Here is a 22,050-nt window from a genome sequence, read left to right on the forward strand (position 1 = left end):
AAAAGCATGCCATATTTTAGAAGAAAGAATTAGAATATTTGTAAATTTAATATCATTTTTCTTCTTTTTTTAAAAAAGCTATTTAATGTACATACTTAAGTAAACAAAATATATATTATTGAGTGCGTGGAAGATAAAACCCACTGCCGTAAATCGGTGTACGATACATCCCACTAGCGGATCCAGAACTTTGGAGTGGGGGGGGGGGGGCGATTTTTTTCCAAACCCTAACGCCCCAGAAGCCACGACGCCAAATCCATTTTCTTGCATTCTTCACTGCAGAAACGCATTCTGCTGACGTCTACAGCTCATTATTCATACTATTAAAAAGAACCTCTTGAATAATGTTTTACTTGAAAAATATTCTACTATAAATTTACAGGCAGCAACATACTAGAGTGGGGGGGGGCGAAATAATCTAAAAATAGTTTGAAATATAATAAATTATTAGTAGCCTACATATTATTAACATAACTAATAAATTCGTATACATATTGTGTGATTTCTTTACTAAAATGCGTCCGCCCCCCATCCTGGATCCGCCAGTGATACACGCAGGCACCTCGACAGTGTCGCCAATTGAAACAGAAAGATTTAAAGCATTGTCGGTAAAAAGGCTAAAATAAATGCTTAAAAAAAACAACTTTAATAAATTTTTGGAAATGTCAAAATTCGGATTTTTTTTTTTCTATTGTGGAGGCCCCTCTTTTTGGGCGAGTCTCTAGGATAGTAGCCTCGCCTACCCTCCCTTAAATCCGACCCTGCATGTATAATTCATACGAGCGTAGGTGTAGGCTAATTCTGTTTATTGTGCTACAAACCATAACATAGCCCTAATTATTATATTTTATAGTTAGTATTCTGAAACTAAAATCAATTGTCTAAATCTAACTTGAAAGCAATTTATCAAATTTTGAATTTCAGTCTCTAGACCTAAAACTAAACACCAGAAGTCTGTCTCAATCATAGTTTTGAAATGTCTTTAAGCTTTTTTTATGCCTTAGCTATCAATTTTTTTTTTTTTGTAGGCCTATGCTACATTGTAATGCAAGGAAAATACAAAACACGAAAATAAATCTATCTTAGCTTATCTTATATATTACAGACGTTACTTCAAAAAATGAAGATAATTACGTCCTATGCATTTCATGTTTCAATCTAGTCATGCATGGTAATCAATGACTTAAACTCTGCCAGGTCGTTGCTTTTCTTGACTGATTCAGGCAACCCATTCCATTCTCTAAAAGCACTAGGGAAGAAGGGGCACTTGTACGAATTTGTTCTAGCGTATGGAATAAAAAATAAATGTGCCGTTCGTTTGCTTGTTGTTTCATATATACTTATGGTCGTTGGTTAGATACACCTTTATTAATTTTTTAGTTGTATATTTTGAGCTTCTCTCTGGCTGACTTATGCACAACATGTGTTTTTACAGTATTATATTTAGCAGAAGGCTGCTCTTTGGACTGCCTCCGACATTCTGTATTTAAAGCTTCTCTTTGGGTTGCCTCCGACATTCTGTATTTAAAGCTGCTCTTTGGACTGCCTCCGACATTCTGTATTTAAAGCTTCTCTTTGGGTTGCCTCCGACATTCTGTATTTAAAGCTGCTCTTTGGACTGCCTCCGACATTCTGTATTTAAAGCTTCTCTTTGGATTGCCTCCGACATTCTGTATTTAAAGCTGCTCTTTGGATTGCCTCCGACATTCTGTATTTAAAGCTGCTCCTTGGATTGCCTTCAACCTTCTGTATTTAAAGCTGCTCTTTGGATTGCCTCCGACCTTCTGTATTTAAAGTTGCTCTCTGGTTTTCCACTGATCTGCCTGTGTTTTTTTACAGTATGATATTTAAAGCAGCGATCTGATTTACCTCGAATCTACTGTTGTTGTTTTTTACAGTCTTATATTTAGCCTAAGGTGCTCTCTGGTTTGCCTCTGACCTACCTATAACAATACAATAATAAGGCTTGTCTTCGAGTCCGAAGATTAGCGAGAAATGCAGTATTTCCGATGGCTGCGCAGTCCCAGCTGTGATCTACACATTTTGCCACATCCAGGGCAAGCATAACCATTATCCACCGGTAGTTGATTTAGATTTTCTTTTCGCCGTCTGCGTCTTACTTCGGAAGCGGATTTTCTTTTGGTCTCAAATGTGTATCCCGTAGCCTTCGTGAGTGACCTCCAGCTGTCTCGTACTGAGACCGCATGCACCCAGGTGCTCTCTTCTTTGTCTTTAAAGCGTTTCCGTGTGGCACCTCTGTTACGTCGACCACCTTTTAACTCATAAAAAAAGACTGCCTTTGGCATACGTTCGTCTCCCATACGGGATAGGTGCCCTGCCCAGCGTAACTGTCGGCCCATAAGCAGTCCCTCTATACCAGTGGTCTTCAACCTTTTTTGGCCTACCGCCCCCTTTTCGAATTTTTTCTTTAAAAAAAAATCCGCCAGCGCCCCCCTCTAAGAAAAACAGTTATAAAGAAGCGTGAGAAGGCAAATTTGAGCAAAATATCATCTATCTATTAATTGTTATGCTGTCAATAACACTTAACCCGCTTGGGAGACGACCGCATGCCAAAAGGCGATTGTTGTGAACTCCTTGGCCTATAACTGACGAGCTTTGAGGAGGACTGAGTTACAGAGGTGCCCCCCTCCCCGGTGAACGCTATAAAGATTTATTCATTTCGCTCTCACTGACATAGAGGAAAGTACCTGGCAGCATTCTCTGGCAGCAGATAGCCTCTGAGAGAAACAGTTCGAGAGCTCTTACAAAAACTGCGGGACTAACATTTGATACTCAAAGAAAAGCCATTATTGAAGACAGGCGCAAAAGACGGAAAGAAAACTTAAATAGAACACCAGCATACAAAGGCTTTGTCTGCATAAAATTCGGAAAATATGTAGGTCGCAGTTGGGTTTGCGTAGTTATGTGAAACTCTGGACTCAGCCGTAATCTTCGGAATTAAAGGCAAAAAACAGGCAATATTATCATTATGGAAAAACTTATGTCAAATAATTTGCAGTGATTACACACAAAAATTAATTGTAAAGACTTTCTTTCAAATCATAAGAATAGTCTCCGTTTAAATTTTTGACTATTAGGGCCTACTGTTTTTAGGTTTAATTGTAAATATAGTTGTTTTTTTAATATAAATATTATTATTGCTGAATTCTATACAAAATGAAATTAAGCTAACCGTGTGCTTCCTGCAGTCTGACAATATTAGAAATTTCAAGCTTTAAGTTAGCCAAGGCAAGGCGAAGGTCTTCTCTAGTCGCTACATCCTGTCTATTTCTTTGCTTATTCATTAACTTTGTTACGCACTAAATCTAGGTTAACCATGTAGGTTTACTGAACAGCTAAAACATAATTCGTATTTCGACCACAGTTTTGGAATTTTAATGAAACATTTAAATGCAGCCACATCTCTGTTGTGCCTCCGGGACGTAGCTAGGAATCTCCATTGTTTGGGGGGCCAGGGGGCTTGACATCTTTGGGGGCCGCTACATTTTGCGTAATATTTAATTTAATTAATTAAAAAAGCACTAATTTGGCCCCCCCCCTTAAATGGGGGCCCGGTGGATTTTCAAATTTCCCCCCTCCCCCCACCCTAGCTACGCCACTGTGTGCCTCCTATGTTTACCTTCTTTTTACTGAAGACATAGTTTTGTAAATCTATTTTTTCATGCAACTCAATTTGAACGCCAGTAAAAGATGTTTAATAATTGTCATTTATATATATATATATATATATATATATATATATATATATATATATATATATATATATATATATATATATATATATATATTTAATTTTAGAAGCGAATCTTAATTTCTTCATAGAGCATTGTTATGTAAATTGCATAGATATCGGTGTCCTTGGGCAGTAATTCATTTGTCAACAAACAAGTTATGTGAGAGTGTAAAATCCTTTAAAATAGATTTAATATCTCGATAAAAGAGAAAATGATATTATCAATAAAAGTCAATCTCTTTCCTAGCAGTCGGAGGTTTGTTTCATTCACTTGTGTTAGATGCCTACCATGTAAAACATTTTTTTTAGCCTGCTTTAAGTCATCGCCAAACGTTGAATCTTCCCGTTTCTCAAAAAAAAAAAAAATATTATTTAAGAGCTTTAAAAAACGAGCCATAACAATTAACAAACTCCTTTCGAAATCCAGCGAACTTCAGTTTACAACAAGAGTCTAACACCATTTTCATCATTTGTTTCACCAAACTGTTGAAAGATGCGCCTTATTTCGGCATGGGTTTGTATTTTATTTACAGTTTTATAATTAAATTCAAATATAAATGAAATTGCGGGCTAAACTTTTCTTGTGTATCATAACTCACAATGTGAATAGTAAATAGATTTGTTCTTTATTCTATATTACCTATAAAGTCATTGTAGCGTCCAACCACTGATGGTTTCCTATATGTCCTCAGAAGCTACATAACTAGACAATTTTGAAATAATATTTCATCTCTAACAGAAAAAAAAGTATTTTTGTGTTACATATGTTTTAAAATAAATTTAGTTTTAATCAATTTTTAACATTATAAGAATTTTCAAAAAGCTATGCATTTTTCTAAGAAGCCATTAAAACATATCCTGCTTTGCCGTTTTTTGTTTTTAATATTGTTTTAATTGTAGATTTTTATAATTGTTCGTGAATATTCTTAAATTATTTCTGGATATCGCTATATGTTCGTGAAGCCGATTTGGTTTCATAACCTCATCTGAAATGCGATCAAAGTAGAACATACTTTTTTTCTAGTGGAAATTCACTAAATCTCAATACCAGTGAGATTTCGTAACAACATTTTATCAATGTTTTTTGTTTTTAAAAAGTTAAATTATTGTATTAAATGTTACCTGTATTGTTTTTTTTTTTTTTTGCAATTAACATTTACATATCACTATATTAACATATGTAGATAAAATAAACTATAATCTAAAAGGCGTATTACCTACTTTGTTTATCAAATCTTAAACGTTTATACGCGCAAGGACAATAAATACTCTCCTATCACAGCAAAAGAGTAAGAATTTAAAAATAGAAAATGGGATTCCCGAACTCAATTTCTAACGCTGTTTCTGTTCTTTAATTAGAAGCAAGTTATTTATAATTTGTCTATATTTAGTTTCCCAGCTTTAATGTTGAAGAATTTTTTAATTTGTTTTGTTTCAGGGCACCTTAATTTTCTTCTTTCCGCCTTTATGCCCAGCGCCCCCTTACCGCCCCATTTTGTGCTCAGCGCCCCCCTACCGCCCCTTTGGCTCTCAGCGCCCCCCAAAATCTCGAAAACGCCCCCTTGGGGGCGATATCGCCCCCGTTGAAGACCACTGCTCTATACTGTCCATACCGGCGTTCGCAAGGACATCTCTGTTTGTAGTGCGGTCTTGCCACCGTATGTCCATGATGGAGCGCAAGCATCTTTGGTGAAAGTGCTCAAGTAGTCTTAGTTGCTTTTTGTATTGTACCCATGTCTCAGATCCATATAGAAGGGTACCTATCTATAGTCTTATATCAAAAGCTGTTCTCTGATATGTCTCTATAACACTCAGTGCTTGATTTACCTATATGCAACATGAGATATAGCTAATTAAGATCTTTTCCAGGCATACCTGGTGCGTTGCTCTGAACTTACTTGTGATGGGGGTCCCAAAAATTGGTAAAGGGACATTTTCAATAATTTTAACTAAAAAGCAAATGAAAAATTGATGACAAGGAGCCCCATATCTCAGCTTAGGGCCTCTTCAAGTCTAGATCCGGTCCTAAACCTACCTGTGTTTTTTACAGTCTTATATTTAAAGCTGCTCTCTGGTTTGTCCGTGACTCTGTCCACATTTTCTTTCATAAGATCGTAAGGCTGTGTTTGTCCAGGTTGGGTGACGATTTCAATCATCATGGTGTTCTTAGGCTAAATAGAAAAAACATAAATAAAACAATTGTCACACAGTGAAACATTGTCATCATGGTGTTCTTGGGCTGAATAAAAACATAAACAAGAAAAACATATAGAAAAATATTTAAAAAAAAAAATAGGCCTACACAACTTTTAGAACGATTAAAATCCCATCTTAAGCTAATGTATAGATCTACTAGTTTGTACAGTGCGAATGTGAACACACTCAGTCTGTCTGGTAAGAAGTGTTTAAAAATTGTTAACCCTATTTCTCCCTCGTGCATTCTCCGATCAAGTTAAAAAAAAAGTATTCATTGTACCTAAGAAAACAACAATATCTTGTTTGATATCGAACAACGGAAATAAAGTGTAGGCCTACATTATTGATAGATATACTTTTTAAGGGCGGAGTTCGTCCCCTATAGATAAGCTTTGCTTTTTTTTAAAGGATTTTTTTTATTTTGCTTGTTATAATATTCCAAAGATAGGTCTTTAGATCTACGACTTAAAGATGATGTGCCAATTGTTCCTGAAAATCAATTTTATTAAGCTCTTGAATGAATGCGAAAAAACCAAAGACGTAGAATCCGATCAAGATAAATATTTTTTTGTTCTCCAGACAGATTTAATTTTTAACGGCCCCCGAAAGGGGAAAAGACGCTAATAGTTTTGTGTGGAATGTCCGTCCTTCCGTCTGTCCGTCCGTCCCGTAAACTAGAAAAGATAGTGAAAATCCGACATCATAATATTTTAGACCATTCAAAGTTTTGATGCAACGGCTATTTTTTTATTCTGAAAGCGAAAAATCTAATTTTTTAAATCATCTTATGCAAGCAGTTTTTTCATAAAAATACACCACTTTTACAACTATTCACTATTAATAGTAATAAACATTGGAGGTGCCTTAGTAGGGTGAATAACAAATTGCCATAATTTAAACGCATTTATGCAAACGGTGTTAGTTTTTTTGTCAAATTTTTTTACATTAGTATTACTAAGTTTAGTAAATTATGTTATACTAAATAATCTATTTAGTATACATATAAGTTGGACATACTTAAAAACAATTAATAAGTAGTTTTTCCATATTATCGTGTGAACTCCAGCATATGCGGCATAATCACTACAACGGAACACTGAACTAAAGGAATTTTTTTTTTTTTACGAAATGTTTTTTTCTTGAGGAATAAGAGATTGTCCCTTAACAAAACAATTAGAGCAATTATATATTCATTATAAGACATTAGTTAGGCCAGGTTCACATCTAACTTCACATTCACTTTCACCTATCCTTTGGTCTGTAGACTGCTGGGGCATCATACAAGATCCGTGAACCTTCTTTCTCCATTCTTCTCTGCTTTTTTACCTGCCTGGGTGGACCACTTTGGGGACCGAATTTAAGTTTGTGTCCCCACACAAACTGTCTTTGTAACCTTGTTTTTCTTCTTTTTAAAATTTGAAAAAACAATATAACGGACAAACTAGGGTTTTTCCATTGTGGCCAACGAGCTAGTAATTCTTTTCTTAACGACCTACATTAACTTTCAAATTTCTAGGAAAATCGTAAGAGATCGAGATCCGTGTCCAGGTTTTTGAGCCCAACCACTCAGATTGTAGTTTCTACGAATGTTTTAATGTTGTAATGTTGTAATAAAACATTTCTCCAGGCAAAACATTGTCAACAACAGTAATGTAATTAAATTTGCCATAGATCTAGACTAACAGTGATACATTTTTGCGATTAGATATTAATTTTACCAATTGTTTTTGTTTAGCGTAATTTCATGCTTTTAGCTTTCTCAATGCGCTATGATCCTATCACTTTCTCAATGCGCTATGATCCTATCACTTTCTCAATGCGCTATGATCCTATCACTTGTCTGGATCAGTTGGGAAAGGGGAGGCGAAGAATGAAGGTTGTATAATTGTAAATGTTACCATGATCGATTTTTCAGTGCATTCTATAAAAAAAAAAATTCGAACTTGAGGACTCAATCCTCCCCAAGCCAACAAAAGGACCACTGTTCTAGCAAATTGCTTCTGAAAATAGAAGATTTCATAGCTTTTATAGTTATCTATTGTTAGTTTTAAATATTTAAGCGACGACTTAGTTCTCTATACAAAGTATAAAGGAGACTCATTCAGCATATACTACCATATCTATTAAGTACAATTTCTTTCCATCGTTTGAAACCAAACAAATTAGTTAATTACCAATAGTTACTTAACTGATTGGTTATTTTAAAAATTGATATTTTTGCTTTCTCAAGTACCAGAAATAATTGGGCAAAATTTTAACTTGATCCGAGATTGGGTTTGGGAGAAATAACGTGTAAACACTTTTGACCAAATAGACAGAGTGAGTTGATATAAGCTTTGTACAAATAATGATTCTTTTAGATGCCAACCTGGTAAGGTTCATTTTCTGGAACTGCATTCATCTGTAAATGTCTAGAGTCCAACTTTCTAGAAGGATCCTTCATTCCGTAGTTGCTCATAAACTGAGTAACTTCGCTGTGAGAATTATTTGTGTTCTTCTGACTGCTTTGCTGCATTCTGCTGCTGTAAGCATTAATGGCGGAGTTCTTTCTCAGCCCCTCGCGTCTGATGTTGTTGACTACGTAGCCGTTGTAGTTCTTGGGTCTCTTGAAATCTCTGAACTCTCTTGTTCCGCTAGGCTTCTTCATGGGATACTTGGTTAGTGTGTTCGCGGAGTTCTTGGTCATGCTTCGAGTGTCTGCAGATGTCGTCTCAAATCTCTTTGTGCTCACCTCCTGTGTTGACGTCTGTACACTGGACCTGGAGTTCGCAGCTGATGACATATTATACTTGTTTCTTCTGGGACCCGTTTGGCGAAGAGAAGAATACTTTTCATACCTTTCCTTGTTAGCGTCTTTTCCAGACATGACTGGTGCGTTGCTCTGAATTAAATTGGAGTCTTCTTTACCTTCAATAACCTCCGAAAGCTTGCTGTCGCTTTTCTTGTTTTTTTCCCACCATTGTAGTCCATCGTTGTCGTCCAGAACTTTCTCTGCTTTGTCGCTCTTCCTAACATCTTTGTTTGATGTGGACTTTACGTCCTGAAAAGTATTCGGTGTTTTCAATAATGCTTTTTCATCATTATTTTGGCGTTTGTCGGCAATCTGTTTGTTCGAAATGACGCTGTCAGCTATCTGTTTGTTCGAAATGTCGCTGATCAATGGCTCAGTATCTTTGTTCATAGAGACATCATCTTTTGCGTTCCTAATCAAAGAAAGTGATTTATCATCATTAGATGGAGATTTATTCAACCTATCAACACTTTGGCTGTTAGAATCTACATTCAACTTGCTGTCATCGTCATTGGTTTTTACAACGGAGCTCTTGGAATTACTTGATTGCCCAACTTCCGTGTCCACAGAAGGAGACATTTGGACTTGGTTCTCGTTTCCGGAGCCTGCCTTTCGTTCGTACCATTTACTTGATTTCTTGCCGTTCGCATCAATTTTTTTCGGCTCCTCGGTCGGCATCTCGGTGGTCAAATCGCGTGTGACGCTTCGGTGAATCTCGTCCAACTTGGACTTGATCTCGGCTACGACTGTGGAATTCCGAAGCAGGTTTCGGATTTTGGTCCAGTCCCTAATGTCTGGGGTGAAGCTGCTTATAGACGGCGGCTGCGAGAAACCTTTGTGTGGAATTTCGTTTTCAGCAAGCTTATTAATTCGTCTGTGGGAGTGTTCCGTTTCACTCTGACCTGGTGCATGACGGTAATGGTATATTTTCTCTGGGGTCGGGTTGTGCTTAAATGTTTTTAATGTCAGTTTGGAGTGGTATGGTTGGGAGTCAGGTTTCGCAGTTTCATACGGTAAGTTGGAGTCGGAAACCTTGTTTGCTTGGCTAGTTGTTTCTGTTTCATTCAGTTTCCCTTCTTGAGCATCCTCAGACATTTCGTTTTTCAATGACAGTTTTTCAGATGTCTGCTCATCCACAATAACATCTTGTTTCTTGCTCAGTTTAATATTTTCTAAATTGTCTTTTGGTGCAACATCTGGATTTATTTTGTTCAAATCAAGATTCCCTTTAAAGACGGGTGTGTCGGATATCCCCATTAATTCATTATGAACGGCGTTGATAGATTCACCGTGGTACTTACGCCCGGAATTGGGAAATTTGTGCTTTTTGAAAGTCTTGATTCCGCCGCTTGATGGCGCGGATGTTGTGGTGGTAACTGACCACCAGGGTTTGTTGTTCTTGTACGAAGATCTCGCCGGTAGATTAAAACCACGAGACGATGTTTGCGGTGCGGACGTCGTGATCTCTTCGTGGTTTCTCGTACTTGTCACGTACTGGGTGGTGGTCGTTTTGTGTAGAAAACTGTTCAAGTTGACAAAATCCTCTTCTTTTGTGGGCGACTGAGCTTCGCTTGCCCTGTTATTCTTCTCGTGCTCAGTCTTAGAGTCCGTTGTTGTCTGCACCTTTTTGTTTGCAGTTGTAGTTTCTAAAGTTAAACCACTATCCTTAGAGTCTCGCCTCTCTTGCACGAGCCCGGCAGACTGCTGATCATAGTGAGATTTTTTCCTTTCTGAAGATCGGAGAAACACAGTGGCTTCATCAACGAGCGACGCTGGTGTAGCTGTAGCCGTTGACTTGCTTGTAGTTGGGCCGTCCCACCACTTGTTTTCTCCACTGTTCTGTAAAGCACTTTCTGGCTGTTGAGCTCTTTTGGGCTTAGCGTTCATCTGGTATTTTCTATTGGCTTTCATATGTGACTGCTTAATGCTGGCGATTTCGTCGTCGTTAAATCTAGAGTACTTTGAGATCTTTGGAATTCTGTCATAATTGCGACTTAGTTTTTCCTTTTGCGAAGCAAACGGTGACAGAGATTTGTATGGAGTAGGGAAGTAGTGTCTTCTTGCCGCTTTCCTTCTTAGCTTCATCTGGTTTAAGCTGTATGGTAGTGTTACCTTTGCTAAAATTCTACCACCGTCTCCTTCATTGCTAGGAAGATTTTCGTTAACCTGTTCTGATGAAGTGTCATCAGCTTTGAGCTCGGAAGATTCTTTGTCGAAGAAAGAATTTTGTTTCTGGTTTTCTAAAGACTGGATGTTGACAGACACTAGATTGTCGGAGTCCTCATTGGCCGTTTCTTTGATTGGCTCCTTTTTCTCTATCATTAGTCTAGAAACCCATTCTGGTGCATCCGTTCCTGCTACAACTGTAGTTCGCCATCCTTCGAGCTCTTCAGGATGTAAAGTGACGTATCTGCCGAAAGATGGATTCCTGTTTGCTACTTGGCTGGCTACAATTTTGGCTTTATCAACAGCCTGTGTTTCCTCGTCCGTTTTCTTGCCTTCAATCAGTTGTGCAACACTTTTTGCAAACGGAACTGCATTAATCATCATTGACTGTGGCTTGGAATAAGTTGTACGTCGTTTCGGCTTGCCTTTGATTCCTGAGGTAGACTTTTCTTTTGGTTGGTTTGGATTGTTCATCTCTTGCGCCTTAATATCTGTGAACCAGGGTGTGTCGCTAGCCTCTGCCAAAGAAGGTTGTTGAATTAAAGAATGACTGGTGAGGCTCGATTTAGGTGAATATTTAATGAATGTCGGGTATTGATAGGCAGTTTCCTTTGGAGGCTCAAATACACTAGAAGATTTAAGTGGCGAATTTCTTTTAGGCTGACCTCTAGACCTTTGACCAAGTTTTCGGATCACTGGAGTTCTTTCCGTTGAAGCAGGTTTGTCGATTGTGATTACAGGTCGATTGGACACTGCGTTAGATGACAGGTTTGTCTGAGAACTTGCAAATTTTTGATGCACTTGCTTTAGCCGCTCACGGAGCTGTGCGCCAGTGTTGTGGATGGTGATGCTTCTTTGCTTGTGTTCTGGCTTTGGTGAAGTTTTCTTATCACTTGCTCCAACTTTAGGCGCTAATAAGTTAGCATGGAGAGGAACAGCCATGGGCTTCTGGAACAGTTCCTTGTCCAGGTCAGAATAAGGAGCTGGTGGTATTCTAATAACCACTGGGGCATTGATGATACTCTGTTGATCAGTTTTCAAGTCAATGATGTCAGATTTCTTTCTCATTTCGTCTTTGTGGATCATTTCTGTGTCGGTTTTAACCAGGTCCGAGTCGTTTTTAATCTTTGGGACAGCGTTTGGAGCTGTTTCACCATTAAGTGCAGTGTTCGAAGATTGAATAGCCTTGCTGTCGCTATCACTTGAGCTCTGTGCTGTCTTATCCTGGCTGAGGGCAGAGGCTTCTTTTAATACTTGATCCTCCTTTACTTGTGCCGATTTCTTTTCTATAGAGGCTGTCTTTTTTATATCGTCTTTGTCTTTCTCTGATAGTTCTTTTAACTAGAATTCAAATAAAGAAAGGGATTATAAGGTGTATGAGTTTATATTATTCAAATAATGATTGTCTTCTCTTATAAATATAGTAATGTTTTTATAATAAAAGAAAATAGATATAAAAAGTGTGGTTTGAGTGGTAAAGTTATCACTAACAATTTTTTAGTTATATAATGATAATTTTATGATAATTTACTGTTTATTTACAGATAGTTCAATGATATTAAGAATTAATGATATTTCGATGATTTTTATACGATTTATTTTTTGGGGGGATAATATGCTGACAATTTATTAAAACTTTTTCTGCTAAATTTTAACGATATTCTGCTGATAATTTACTGACACTTTCAAGATAACATGATGATAATTTGCTGATAATTAATCAATATATCGATGAGACTTTGCTAGTAATATAATATTGATAATTATGTAATGATAAGTTACTTATAATTGTACGATTTTATGAAAACTTATTAATTGATAATTGAAGATAATATTATGTTTATTTACTGAAAATTTTATGATTCTATTATAATTTATTGATATTTTTATTTTTAATAATAATTTAATGATTTCGCGATTGTTTACTTATAATCCTAACCAATATTTAGATGATATCTTAGTGATAATTTTCATTACGGCATAATCTAATAAAAATTTGCTGATAATTTAACGATTATTTTATCATTTTTCCAAAATTCAATGATTATCTTTTAAAAATATTTTTTTTCTCTTAAACAATTCTTGACATTTACTTTAAAAAAAAAAGGATTACTTTGTTGGGAGAGTGTTTTAGAGAGTCGTCTTTAACTCCTTCAATAGAGTTTCGGATAGCATTCATCATTGGGTACTTCGCACCACTGCCGAATTTTCCGGAGAAGTCGTCGCCATCTATCGCCCAAACCATGACTCCTGCCAACTTCTTTTTCTTGGCAAAGTTCACCTGAAAATATGAAATTACACATGTGATTATGTTTTGGTCAAAGTTATGGATCAGGAACATCTTCTCATTACTGGTACACTAGATCAATACATTCATTGGCTCGTTAAGAATTGAACTGTTATTGACTTGACTGTTTCAAATTGTTCGATTACTTTCAACATTCAGTTAACTGTGTAATAATTCGTTTTTTTACGTGCACTGATGATACTATTCGTTACTAAACTAATGAACGAAATGACATTTTCATGATTCGATGGGTCGTAGAGAATGAGTTCTGTCCACTATTGACCGTGTTCTGTCCACTATTGACCGTGTTCTGTTCACTATTGACCGTGTTCTGTCCACTATTGACCGTGTTCTGTCCACTATTGACCGTGTTCTGTTCACTATTGACCGTGTTCTGTCCACTATTGACCGTGTTCTGTCCACTATTGACCGTGTTCTGTCCACTATTGACCGTGTTCTGTCCACTATTGACCGTGTTCTGTCCACTATTGACCGTGTTCTGACCGACACTTTCAAGAAAAAAAAATCATTTTTAAAAACAGAAAATCACTGTCATATATCTCAGTACCGCAAGAATAAGCTCTCTTTTTCTAATTAAAAAAAAACAAAATTAATTATATACCACTAATCGATTCATTGATTTGTTAATTTTTTTCACGCATTGTCGTCAAATATGAATAATTGTGCGAAATTTCAATTTGATACGAGATTGGGTGTGGGAGAAATAACGTGTACAAGATTTGTACCAGACAGACCGATAGAGTGATTTGATAAATGTTTTGTAAAAACCAGGGTTCAGCTTATTTTAGTTTCGTGAGTGTTCACACGAGGGTTGCAGATTACACCTTCTCCCACTGAAAATGATAAATGATTTGATTGTTTGTCGTGAAACAAATTTACACTTTTGACTATGAGAAATACTCTTACATGTCAATTGGCAAAATATTCGCAAAGTTTAATTATTTCTGTAACATGCAATTATTTTGAATAAACAAATGGATACAGAACTTGCGGACTTTATATTTGAAACAGAAAAAAGAGAAAGAGAGAGAAAGAGAAGGAAAGAGAGAGAAAGAAAGAGAGAGAAAGAGAGAGAGAAAGAAAGAAAGAGAGAGAGAAAGAGAGAGAGTGAGAAAGAGAGAAAGGAGAGAGAGAGAGAGAGAGCTTCTAATTTGCTCTTCTAATGACTTACTTTAGCCGTGATACTCTCTTCATCGTCAAAGCCAACCCAAAGTTTCTCCGATGGGCTGTAGGCGTAAGGCACCAGTTCATTCTCTAGCCACTTCTTCTCGTACTTGCCGGACTTGAGCTTCTGGACAATCTGGGAACGGTCAAGTCAATTAGCGACAACATGTAGAGAGAGAGTTATGTCTTCAAGCGTGCAGTTAGACTCAACTAAACTCTCCATCCAAAAAGAAAGCTTTGTGTTAGTGTTAATCAAGACTTTGCCAGTTGTTTTATTTTTCGGATAACAATATATATGTGAGCAGGTCAGGCAGGCGCGAGTGGATAGAGAGAGGACCTATTCTCTTCTGCTCAACATTAAATTATTACCAACAGTAGGCAGATGTTTGCGCTACTGGGTGGGCTCATCTGTGACACCTCGGTCTACGACCAAGGGGCTAGAGTCACCTAAGTAACCAGACATACTAAACTAAACTAAATGGAAACAAGATAACAAACTTTAGTTTAGTATAAATAAACAAAATGAAACTTTATTTACATGGAATCAAATAATAATATATACACTAACCACTATAAACTACCCTCTAAATCTGCACCACTACAAACACTACCAAACTAACCAAACCAACTATCTGACACAAACTGATCAAAACAACTATCTAACTAAATCACTAAAACTACTACACTAGACCTAGATCTACATAAACACACTACAATTACACTCATAACACTAACACTAAAACAAGAATATCTTATCCTTAGGCTCAGTACCTTACTATTCACTAAGAACAGAACTGAGAAACAGACTATAAATATAACTAAGTTTACTAAGGCGATAATAAAGAAACAAAATAACACTAGCTTAAGCTTCCCTAGAATTAGATCTAGAATAGATCTACAGAAACAATTTAACAAAACTATCAATAGCAGAAACAAAATAACACTAGATTCCCTAGAATTAGAATAGATTTCAATAGATCTAAAACAGCAGTTACAAACAGCAGCTATTAGCAGTAATATTCAACAGCAGCAGTTAAAAGCAGCAGTTAAAAGCAGTAACACAGCAGTAATAATAGCCTGCAATACATAAATGCAAAACTATATTAGATCTATATTCTATTAGGACTGATGGACGCCGCCATCTTCCGTACAGCATGTTGCCAACTATTATGACAAAGTAGAAAATAAAATAACTACCTTACACATAGTATAGATCTAGTAAAAAAATATAAAATATTTCTACACTTACAGGCCGTCCCAGGTACAGGAATAAAAATATAATTAGACGACCGACCACAAAGATCTTCAGCTGTCACACAGACAGATATGGTACTGACCACTGGTCAACTGTACACTGAGCTGTTTTAAAACAGCGTGGCATCACTTTTTATACACAAAAAGCGGAAGTACAAATAATAAGTTTGGCACAAAGCCTATAAAAATAAAATATATAAAAATATAGCTCTGGGAGCGCAAGCTCACATATACATATAGAAATATATAGCTATTATAGATTTTCATTCGTGGAGGTAAATCCATAAATAACAATCTTTTTGGGGTATCCGGTGGACAAAATAAAACAAGTCTGGAGAAGCGAATGTTTGAAATATTTTTGTTTTCAAGTCTTATGATTAATTTTGTGCTCTTTTAGCACTGCTGGATCAATTTTTTCTTCTTTTGGTTTGTAACTTTTATTTCGTTTAGCAACATTAAAGCTTTATTTAGTGACATTGTTGGGTTAAACCAATTACAACAAGGATGGCTATGAGAAAAATAAAAAAAAAAAACCAGCTACTTGAAATAAAACCTAAACCTGTAACATTTCCATTTTTCCTTCTATTCTCTTTAGGAACAATGACATGTTGAATAGTTTTACCTCATAATAGTTGAGCGTGTCTGGGTTGGCTGAACCGCAACTCTTGTCTCCTGGTTCGAATCCTTTATTGCAAAGCTTGAATGTCTTGCCGTAGAGTGCTAGTCCCATAACAAGTTTGTTTGGATCAGCTCCAAGCTTCAACCACAAGTTGACTGATTGCTCCTGTTAATGTCAATGAACGTATAAGCATTTCACCCATGTAGTCCGATCATTTCATTAGTTGGAACCTCAGTTTCATGCGTGTATCGAGTGTGAAGAAACAGATGACCTTTACATCATCTGCCCTATAGACCACAAGGTCTGAAAGGGGTACTTTACTTACTTACTTACTTACTAACGATGACCTTCTAACCACGGTCAAGAAATACAAAGTTTAACACTCTGGCTTCATCATAGGGTCCTCAGGGCTCGCAAAGACTTTCCTTCAGGGAACAGTACCAGAAAAATGAAGAAGAGGCAGACAGAGAAAATTAAAACATAAAAGAATGGACAGGTCTGTCATTTAATGAATTTCTATCCAAGGCAAAAGACAGAGAGGAATGGAGAAAGACGGTCAACAGATCTTGTGTAGTGCCCCAACGGTTCAACAGACTAAGAGATAGGGATAGGTATCGCTGAGGTAGACAACTGTAGTAATGCTGAATTTCCATTTATTCGGACTAATAAAATGATCTTATCTTCGTTTTTGATGTCATAGAATATCAGGTTAGTCTAGACTCTAGATTTTATATAGTAAGTTCTAACTTGGAACTAATCATTTCGGATACATATTCTGATACTTAACTGACTCATGGTTTCCTTTCAAGCAGTCTGTCTGACGAATTGCATAGGCTTTTAAACATTTCGGATTAGACTTAAAATTAAAAACTTTGCAAGCGCTTAATTTTTTGGCCGAAACAAAAAAAAAATTTTTTTTGCAATAAAATTCATACAGTGACACAATATCTAGATATAAGCAGAAAAAAATATCAAATTTATGTCTCAAGCCAAAAAAGTTTTTTTAAAAAGTTCAAAGTACTTTTCAATATTTTTTTTATTTGCAGAGTTAATTGATAATAGCTATTGTGGATCGAAACATACATTAAAAGTAAAAGAAGATGAATGAAATTTTGTTGTTATAAAATTGACTAATATCTCTATACATGTATTTGTCAACATTTTAATAAAACAATTTAAACTATGTATGAATTTACGATAAATCTACCTTTTATTTTAATTTCAACTATCTTACCACACTGTGATTACGACTTATTGCAATGCAACAATAATATTAAACACTTTACCACACTATTATGTCATCTTTCTACATTGTGGTGTCAACTATCTTATCTCTTTTTTTAAAACAACGAATTTCACAAATATTGGTGTAGACCATCTTACCACACTAAGAGAGTCTCCTTTGGCGTCCATCCATTTCTCCCCACCGATTAGCGGAGCATGATGACCTATGATTGGACTCCATGACCCGTGAAGGTCGTAGCTCATCAAGTTAAAAAAGTCCACGTACCTGTAAATGAGATTTGATTCATAAGATTTGATTCATGGGATTTGATTCATGAGATTTGATTCATGAGATTTGATTCATGAGATTTGATTCATGCGAAAATAATAATTGTTTAAAATTCTAAGTGGATACCACATACAAGCTTAATAACTTACCTTTTTAAAATTGTAAATTAACTTAAAAGAAAAAGATTTCATATCCACGAAAAGTATAACAGCGTTAGTATATCTACATTCTTGATTGTTTTAGCAGAGAGAGAGCTTCTATACTGTGCACTACTTACAATTCAAGAGCTGAGCTGTGTCAGACACTTATCCTGCTCAAGGCAATCCTTTTAGGTGAGCTTAAAAGTGGACGGAAAGCAGCGGTGCCCCCCTCCCCCTGTATGCGCTGTAAAGTTTAACGCTGATGCCATCTTGCCCTCACTTGCATAGTTGAAAGTAGCTGGCAGCAGATGGCCTTCGTAAGAGACAATTGGAGAGCTCTCACGTAGAAAGGAGAGAGAAAGAGAGAGAGCTGCGGGACACACATTTGAGACCCAAAGGAAAGCCCGTATTGAAGACAGGCGCAGAATACGAAAAGAAAACTTATATAGAACCCCGGCAGACAACAACTATGTCTGCATCAGATATTGAACAATATGCAGGTCACAACTGGGTTTGCGTAGTCATGTGAAACACTGTACTCATCCTTAATCTTCGGAATATCAAAGACATTGCCATTATTATTATTATGTAAAAAACGAATGAGTAGTCATTCTCTGGCACTGTCAGGGTCGAGTTTCGTTAAATAGAAACAAAATTCATTGTAGTCCCGTTGTCAGTGTCCACTGAAGAATTTTCTGAGGTGTGGCAGGTATGCAGTAGAACCGCCCTCTTCATCAGTATTGCCCTCTGAAGACAAAAGAGAGTCTTCTAAGGGATGTTAAGGGCCTTAAAAGGTATCTGTGAGGTTAGTCATGGGGTTTATTGTTATTTTATACAACTTCCATAAACGCTTAATCTCCAAGCTTAGGTTGACATATTATTATTATTATGTTAGAAATGAACGAGTAGTCATTCTCTGGCGCTGCCAGGGTCGAGTTTCGCTAAAGAGAAACAAAATTCATCGTAGTCCCTTTAACAGTTTCCACTGAGGAATTTTCTGGTGATGTGGCAGGTCTGCAGCAGTACCGCCCTCTGACAGGCAACGAAGATGTTCCTAGGAATGTTAAGGGCCTTGAAGGTGTCTGTGAGGTCAGTTGTTATTATCCCCTCGGTTGATATAACAATGGGGTATATTGTTATTTTGGACAATTTCCATAGACGCTTAATCTCCAAGCCTAGGTTCCCATATTTTCTTTGTTTTTCTATCTCAGTTTTTCTTAAATTATGAGACAGTGGTACGGCGATATCGATAATGGTAGCGGTTTTTTCTTTTTTATCGATGAACGACAGATCCGGGCGATTGAAATCTACCGTTTTGTCGGTCAGAATAGGCCTATCCCAGTACAGCAGATGTTCAGTAGACTCGAGAACCTCTTGCGGAGAGTATTTATAATAAGGGGGAGTGTCCTTACCGATCAATTTGTAAGTCAAAGCCAGGTGTTGGTGTATTAACTTTGCAACTTGGTTATGGCGACCTAGGTAGGCTGATTCTGATAGGGCTGGACATCCTGCCATAATGTGTTCAATTGACTCGCCCACATTATTATTATTATTATTATAATTATTATTATTATTATTATATTCTTCTTATTATTATTAGTATCATTATTATTTACAGAGAATAAACACATTCGGTTATACTAAAATATACCTAACTACGACCCGCGAGCAACATCCGGTTCGAGAAGATACACTCTCTTTGCACACAGTGCATAATAAGGCCCAGAGGGCCGGTTCTATTAGACCCAACACTATTTTCTTGGTGATGAGGCCCCTGACATATATGACGGAAATGTATGTCCCCCCCCCCCTGCCAAAAAAAAGGTATAGAGGTAATGATGTTTATTACTTTCTTTAGGGTCTTGTTCTATTCTAATCATCTTCTTTTTTGAAGTAACGTCTGTATTATATAAGATAAGATATCTACTAAGAGCAGTGTAATAAAGTATGAAAAGAAATCTTACTTATTGAGAGTTTTCACGTCGTATCCGGAATTCGTCAGACGTTCCCCTCCTGGAACCGCTGCCGAAAGTAAGAGACGCTCCTTGTTGTTACTTGTCTTTGCCTCCTTCTCGAATGCCTCTCTCAGTTCCTGTGAAGATTGGTGTACATGTATTATATTCAATGGCATAAACATCATTATGAGTACAACAAAAGCTGAGCTGGTTGGGTCATATGGTGAGGCACGCGTCTATGACATATCCCCCCCCCCTCTATCATTGTACATTAATGGGAGCACGAAGAAAGATCGTCCAAGGAAAAGCTGGCTTGTCAATGTAAAAGAAAGATATGGACCGGCTTCTTGATGAATGAATTGATGCTGACCGGTTAGAGTGGAGAATTTTGATTACGCGAACCTCAAGGATTCTAGCTCCAGTATCGCCAAAGGGGAGCTAACCAGGCCTCTGTCAGGATACCTTGGGTGAGCTTTTTTTTCTTCTTACTCTGGATGAGGATGAAACACAGTGTTCAGAGTCCCATGGTTGGACTAGTGGCCCTTACATGGTATAGTGCCGGCTACAGAATAAAAATACGAAGAAATTCACGTGGTTAGCGCAGCCTTTGGCCGCCTGTAGCGAGCGGGCCCAGGACCGAAGCGTGTTGGGCTATGTATATGGTACAACCCAAGCCAGTAATGGTCACAATAATTTTGAAACCTTCAATGAGGATTTGGGGTTAAGAGCTCCCGGTTCAAGTCTGGCCTTTGAATAAAATCCTTCTAAGGTTCCATCGGGATAATGGCGAGAACGTCACCGATTACCTACAGGCCTTTATCGATGGTTACGCGAACCGGCACCCTCACGTCTACAACGTCAAAGGACAGATGGTGATGAATCTATGGCATGACATTGTTTGGACAGATATTCGATTAGGCAAAGAATTCGAATAGATAGATAGCGTAGACAAAGTCCTGAAGATGATTTATGATAAACATTAGCAGAGTTGCTTGGTCGTTTCATTGTCTGGGATCAAGTTGTTAGTGAAATAACAAAAATATATTTAGACTAACTTGAACAAGGGCAGTAAATCTTTCTCGGTCTCCTTCTGGACTCCCTCTATTGGCTGGATACTCCCAATCCAAGTCTAATCCATCAAATCCATGAGTACGTAGATACTCAATGGCGTGTTGGATAAACTTCAGCCTACTGGCCTTACTAGTCACCATCTCTGGAAAAGAAAATTGAAGAAAATCAAATACAAAGCTATTTACAAAGATACTTTCTGGTTTTCACTCGAACTATTGCGATCATGCCAATTGTATTTTTTTTTATTTATTTGCGTTGTAAGATCAGATTTTTAAGTTTCTTCGATGTAGCACGTAATAATTGTCATCATTATAGTTGGCAACAGGGATCTTTAAATATACAATAATTTACATTGTTCAGAATCTAAAACGTATCCTGAAAATACCCAATAAATCCAATTAATATGATTCCTATAAAGTAATGTGCAAATGATAAAGCACCGAGTAAAGGTCAACAGGAAGGTCTATCATTGGAAATAAAATGTAGCAGGACTTTGCAAGTACACTACTCTTGAAAAACAACATTATCACCCTCTATCCATATTTAACTCCCTTACCAATCTTATTTCGTAAAAGGGACTTACTATAAATTGAAAAACCCTTAAAGCAAAAACTACAACCTGTTCAATTTCGCAATGTGCTACATCTGTGTGGTCTATAATAATGTGCAAAACCTATTTGCCTATGTAAGCAAAACCTCTAGAGGACATTATGACCTTTGTTCTAGATTGTAATAAATATTTAGCATACTATTGTGTTGCCTTCTATATAATATATTTTCAAATACAAAAGATATATTGCTATAAAACAAAAATCGTCTATTACTGAGAGTGTACACAATCCGTTACCATTGATAACAGATGTCTACACATAAGTTATCAAAATACATCATGAAATACAAAAGATACTCTTGCTGCACCACAAGGATTAAACATAACCCTAACTACAAAATAAATCCTAAAATTTAATATTAAACTTAGTCACCAGCACAACAATCTTATATTAATAATACAAAGATTGACCCTGACCCTAACATAATGCAGGGCAGTGCTCATCAAATCGCTCACAAATATCTTACAAGAGTGCGGTGTTTCTTGCGATTTCGACTCCCAACGATAAG

General features: G+C 36.8%; 1 protein-coding gene across 2 annotated transcripts in view; it reads right to left on the reverse strand.

Annotated features, from left to right (window-relative positions):
• LOC106070832 (uncharacterized) overlaps nt 1–22,050 on the reverse strand; it is a 51,471-nt gene that overhangs the window by 813 nt on the left and 28,608 nt on the right. For both annotated transcript variants that reach the window (XM_056003915.1, XM_056003916.1), the window contains exons 5-12: nt 20,916–21,073; nt 19,870–19,997; nt 17,636–17,762; nt 16,256–16,417; nt 14,387–14,515; nt 13,021–13,188; nt 8,319–12,248; nt 5,790–5,925 (exon numbers count right to left, since the gene is read on the reverse strand). In XM_056003915.1, the coding sequence (XP_055859890.1) occupies nt 5,790–5,925; nt 8,319–12,248; nt 13,021–13,188; nt 14,387–14,515; nt 16,256–16,417; nt 17,636–17,762; nt 19,870–19,997; nt 20,916–21,073 (4,938 nt within the window). The remainder of the gene's footprint in view (nt 1–5,789; nt 5,926–8,318; nt 12,249–13,020; nt 13,189–14,386; nt 14,516–16,255; nt 16,418–17,635; nt 17,763–19,869; nt 19,998–20,915; nt 21,074–22,050) is intronic.

Source organism: Biomphalaria glabrata, chromosome 11, assembly GCF_947242115.1.
Source record: "Biomphalaria glabrata chromosome 11, xgBioGlab47.1, whole genome shotgun sequence".
NCBI classification, from domain to species: domain Eukaryota; kingdom Metazoa; phylum Mollusca; class Gastropoda; family Planorbidae; genus Biomphalaria; species Biomphalaria glabrata.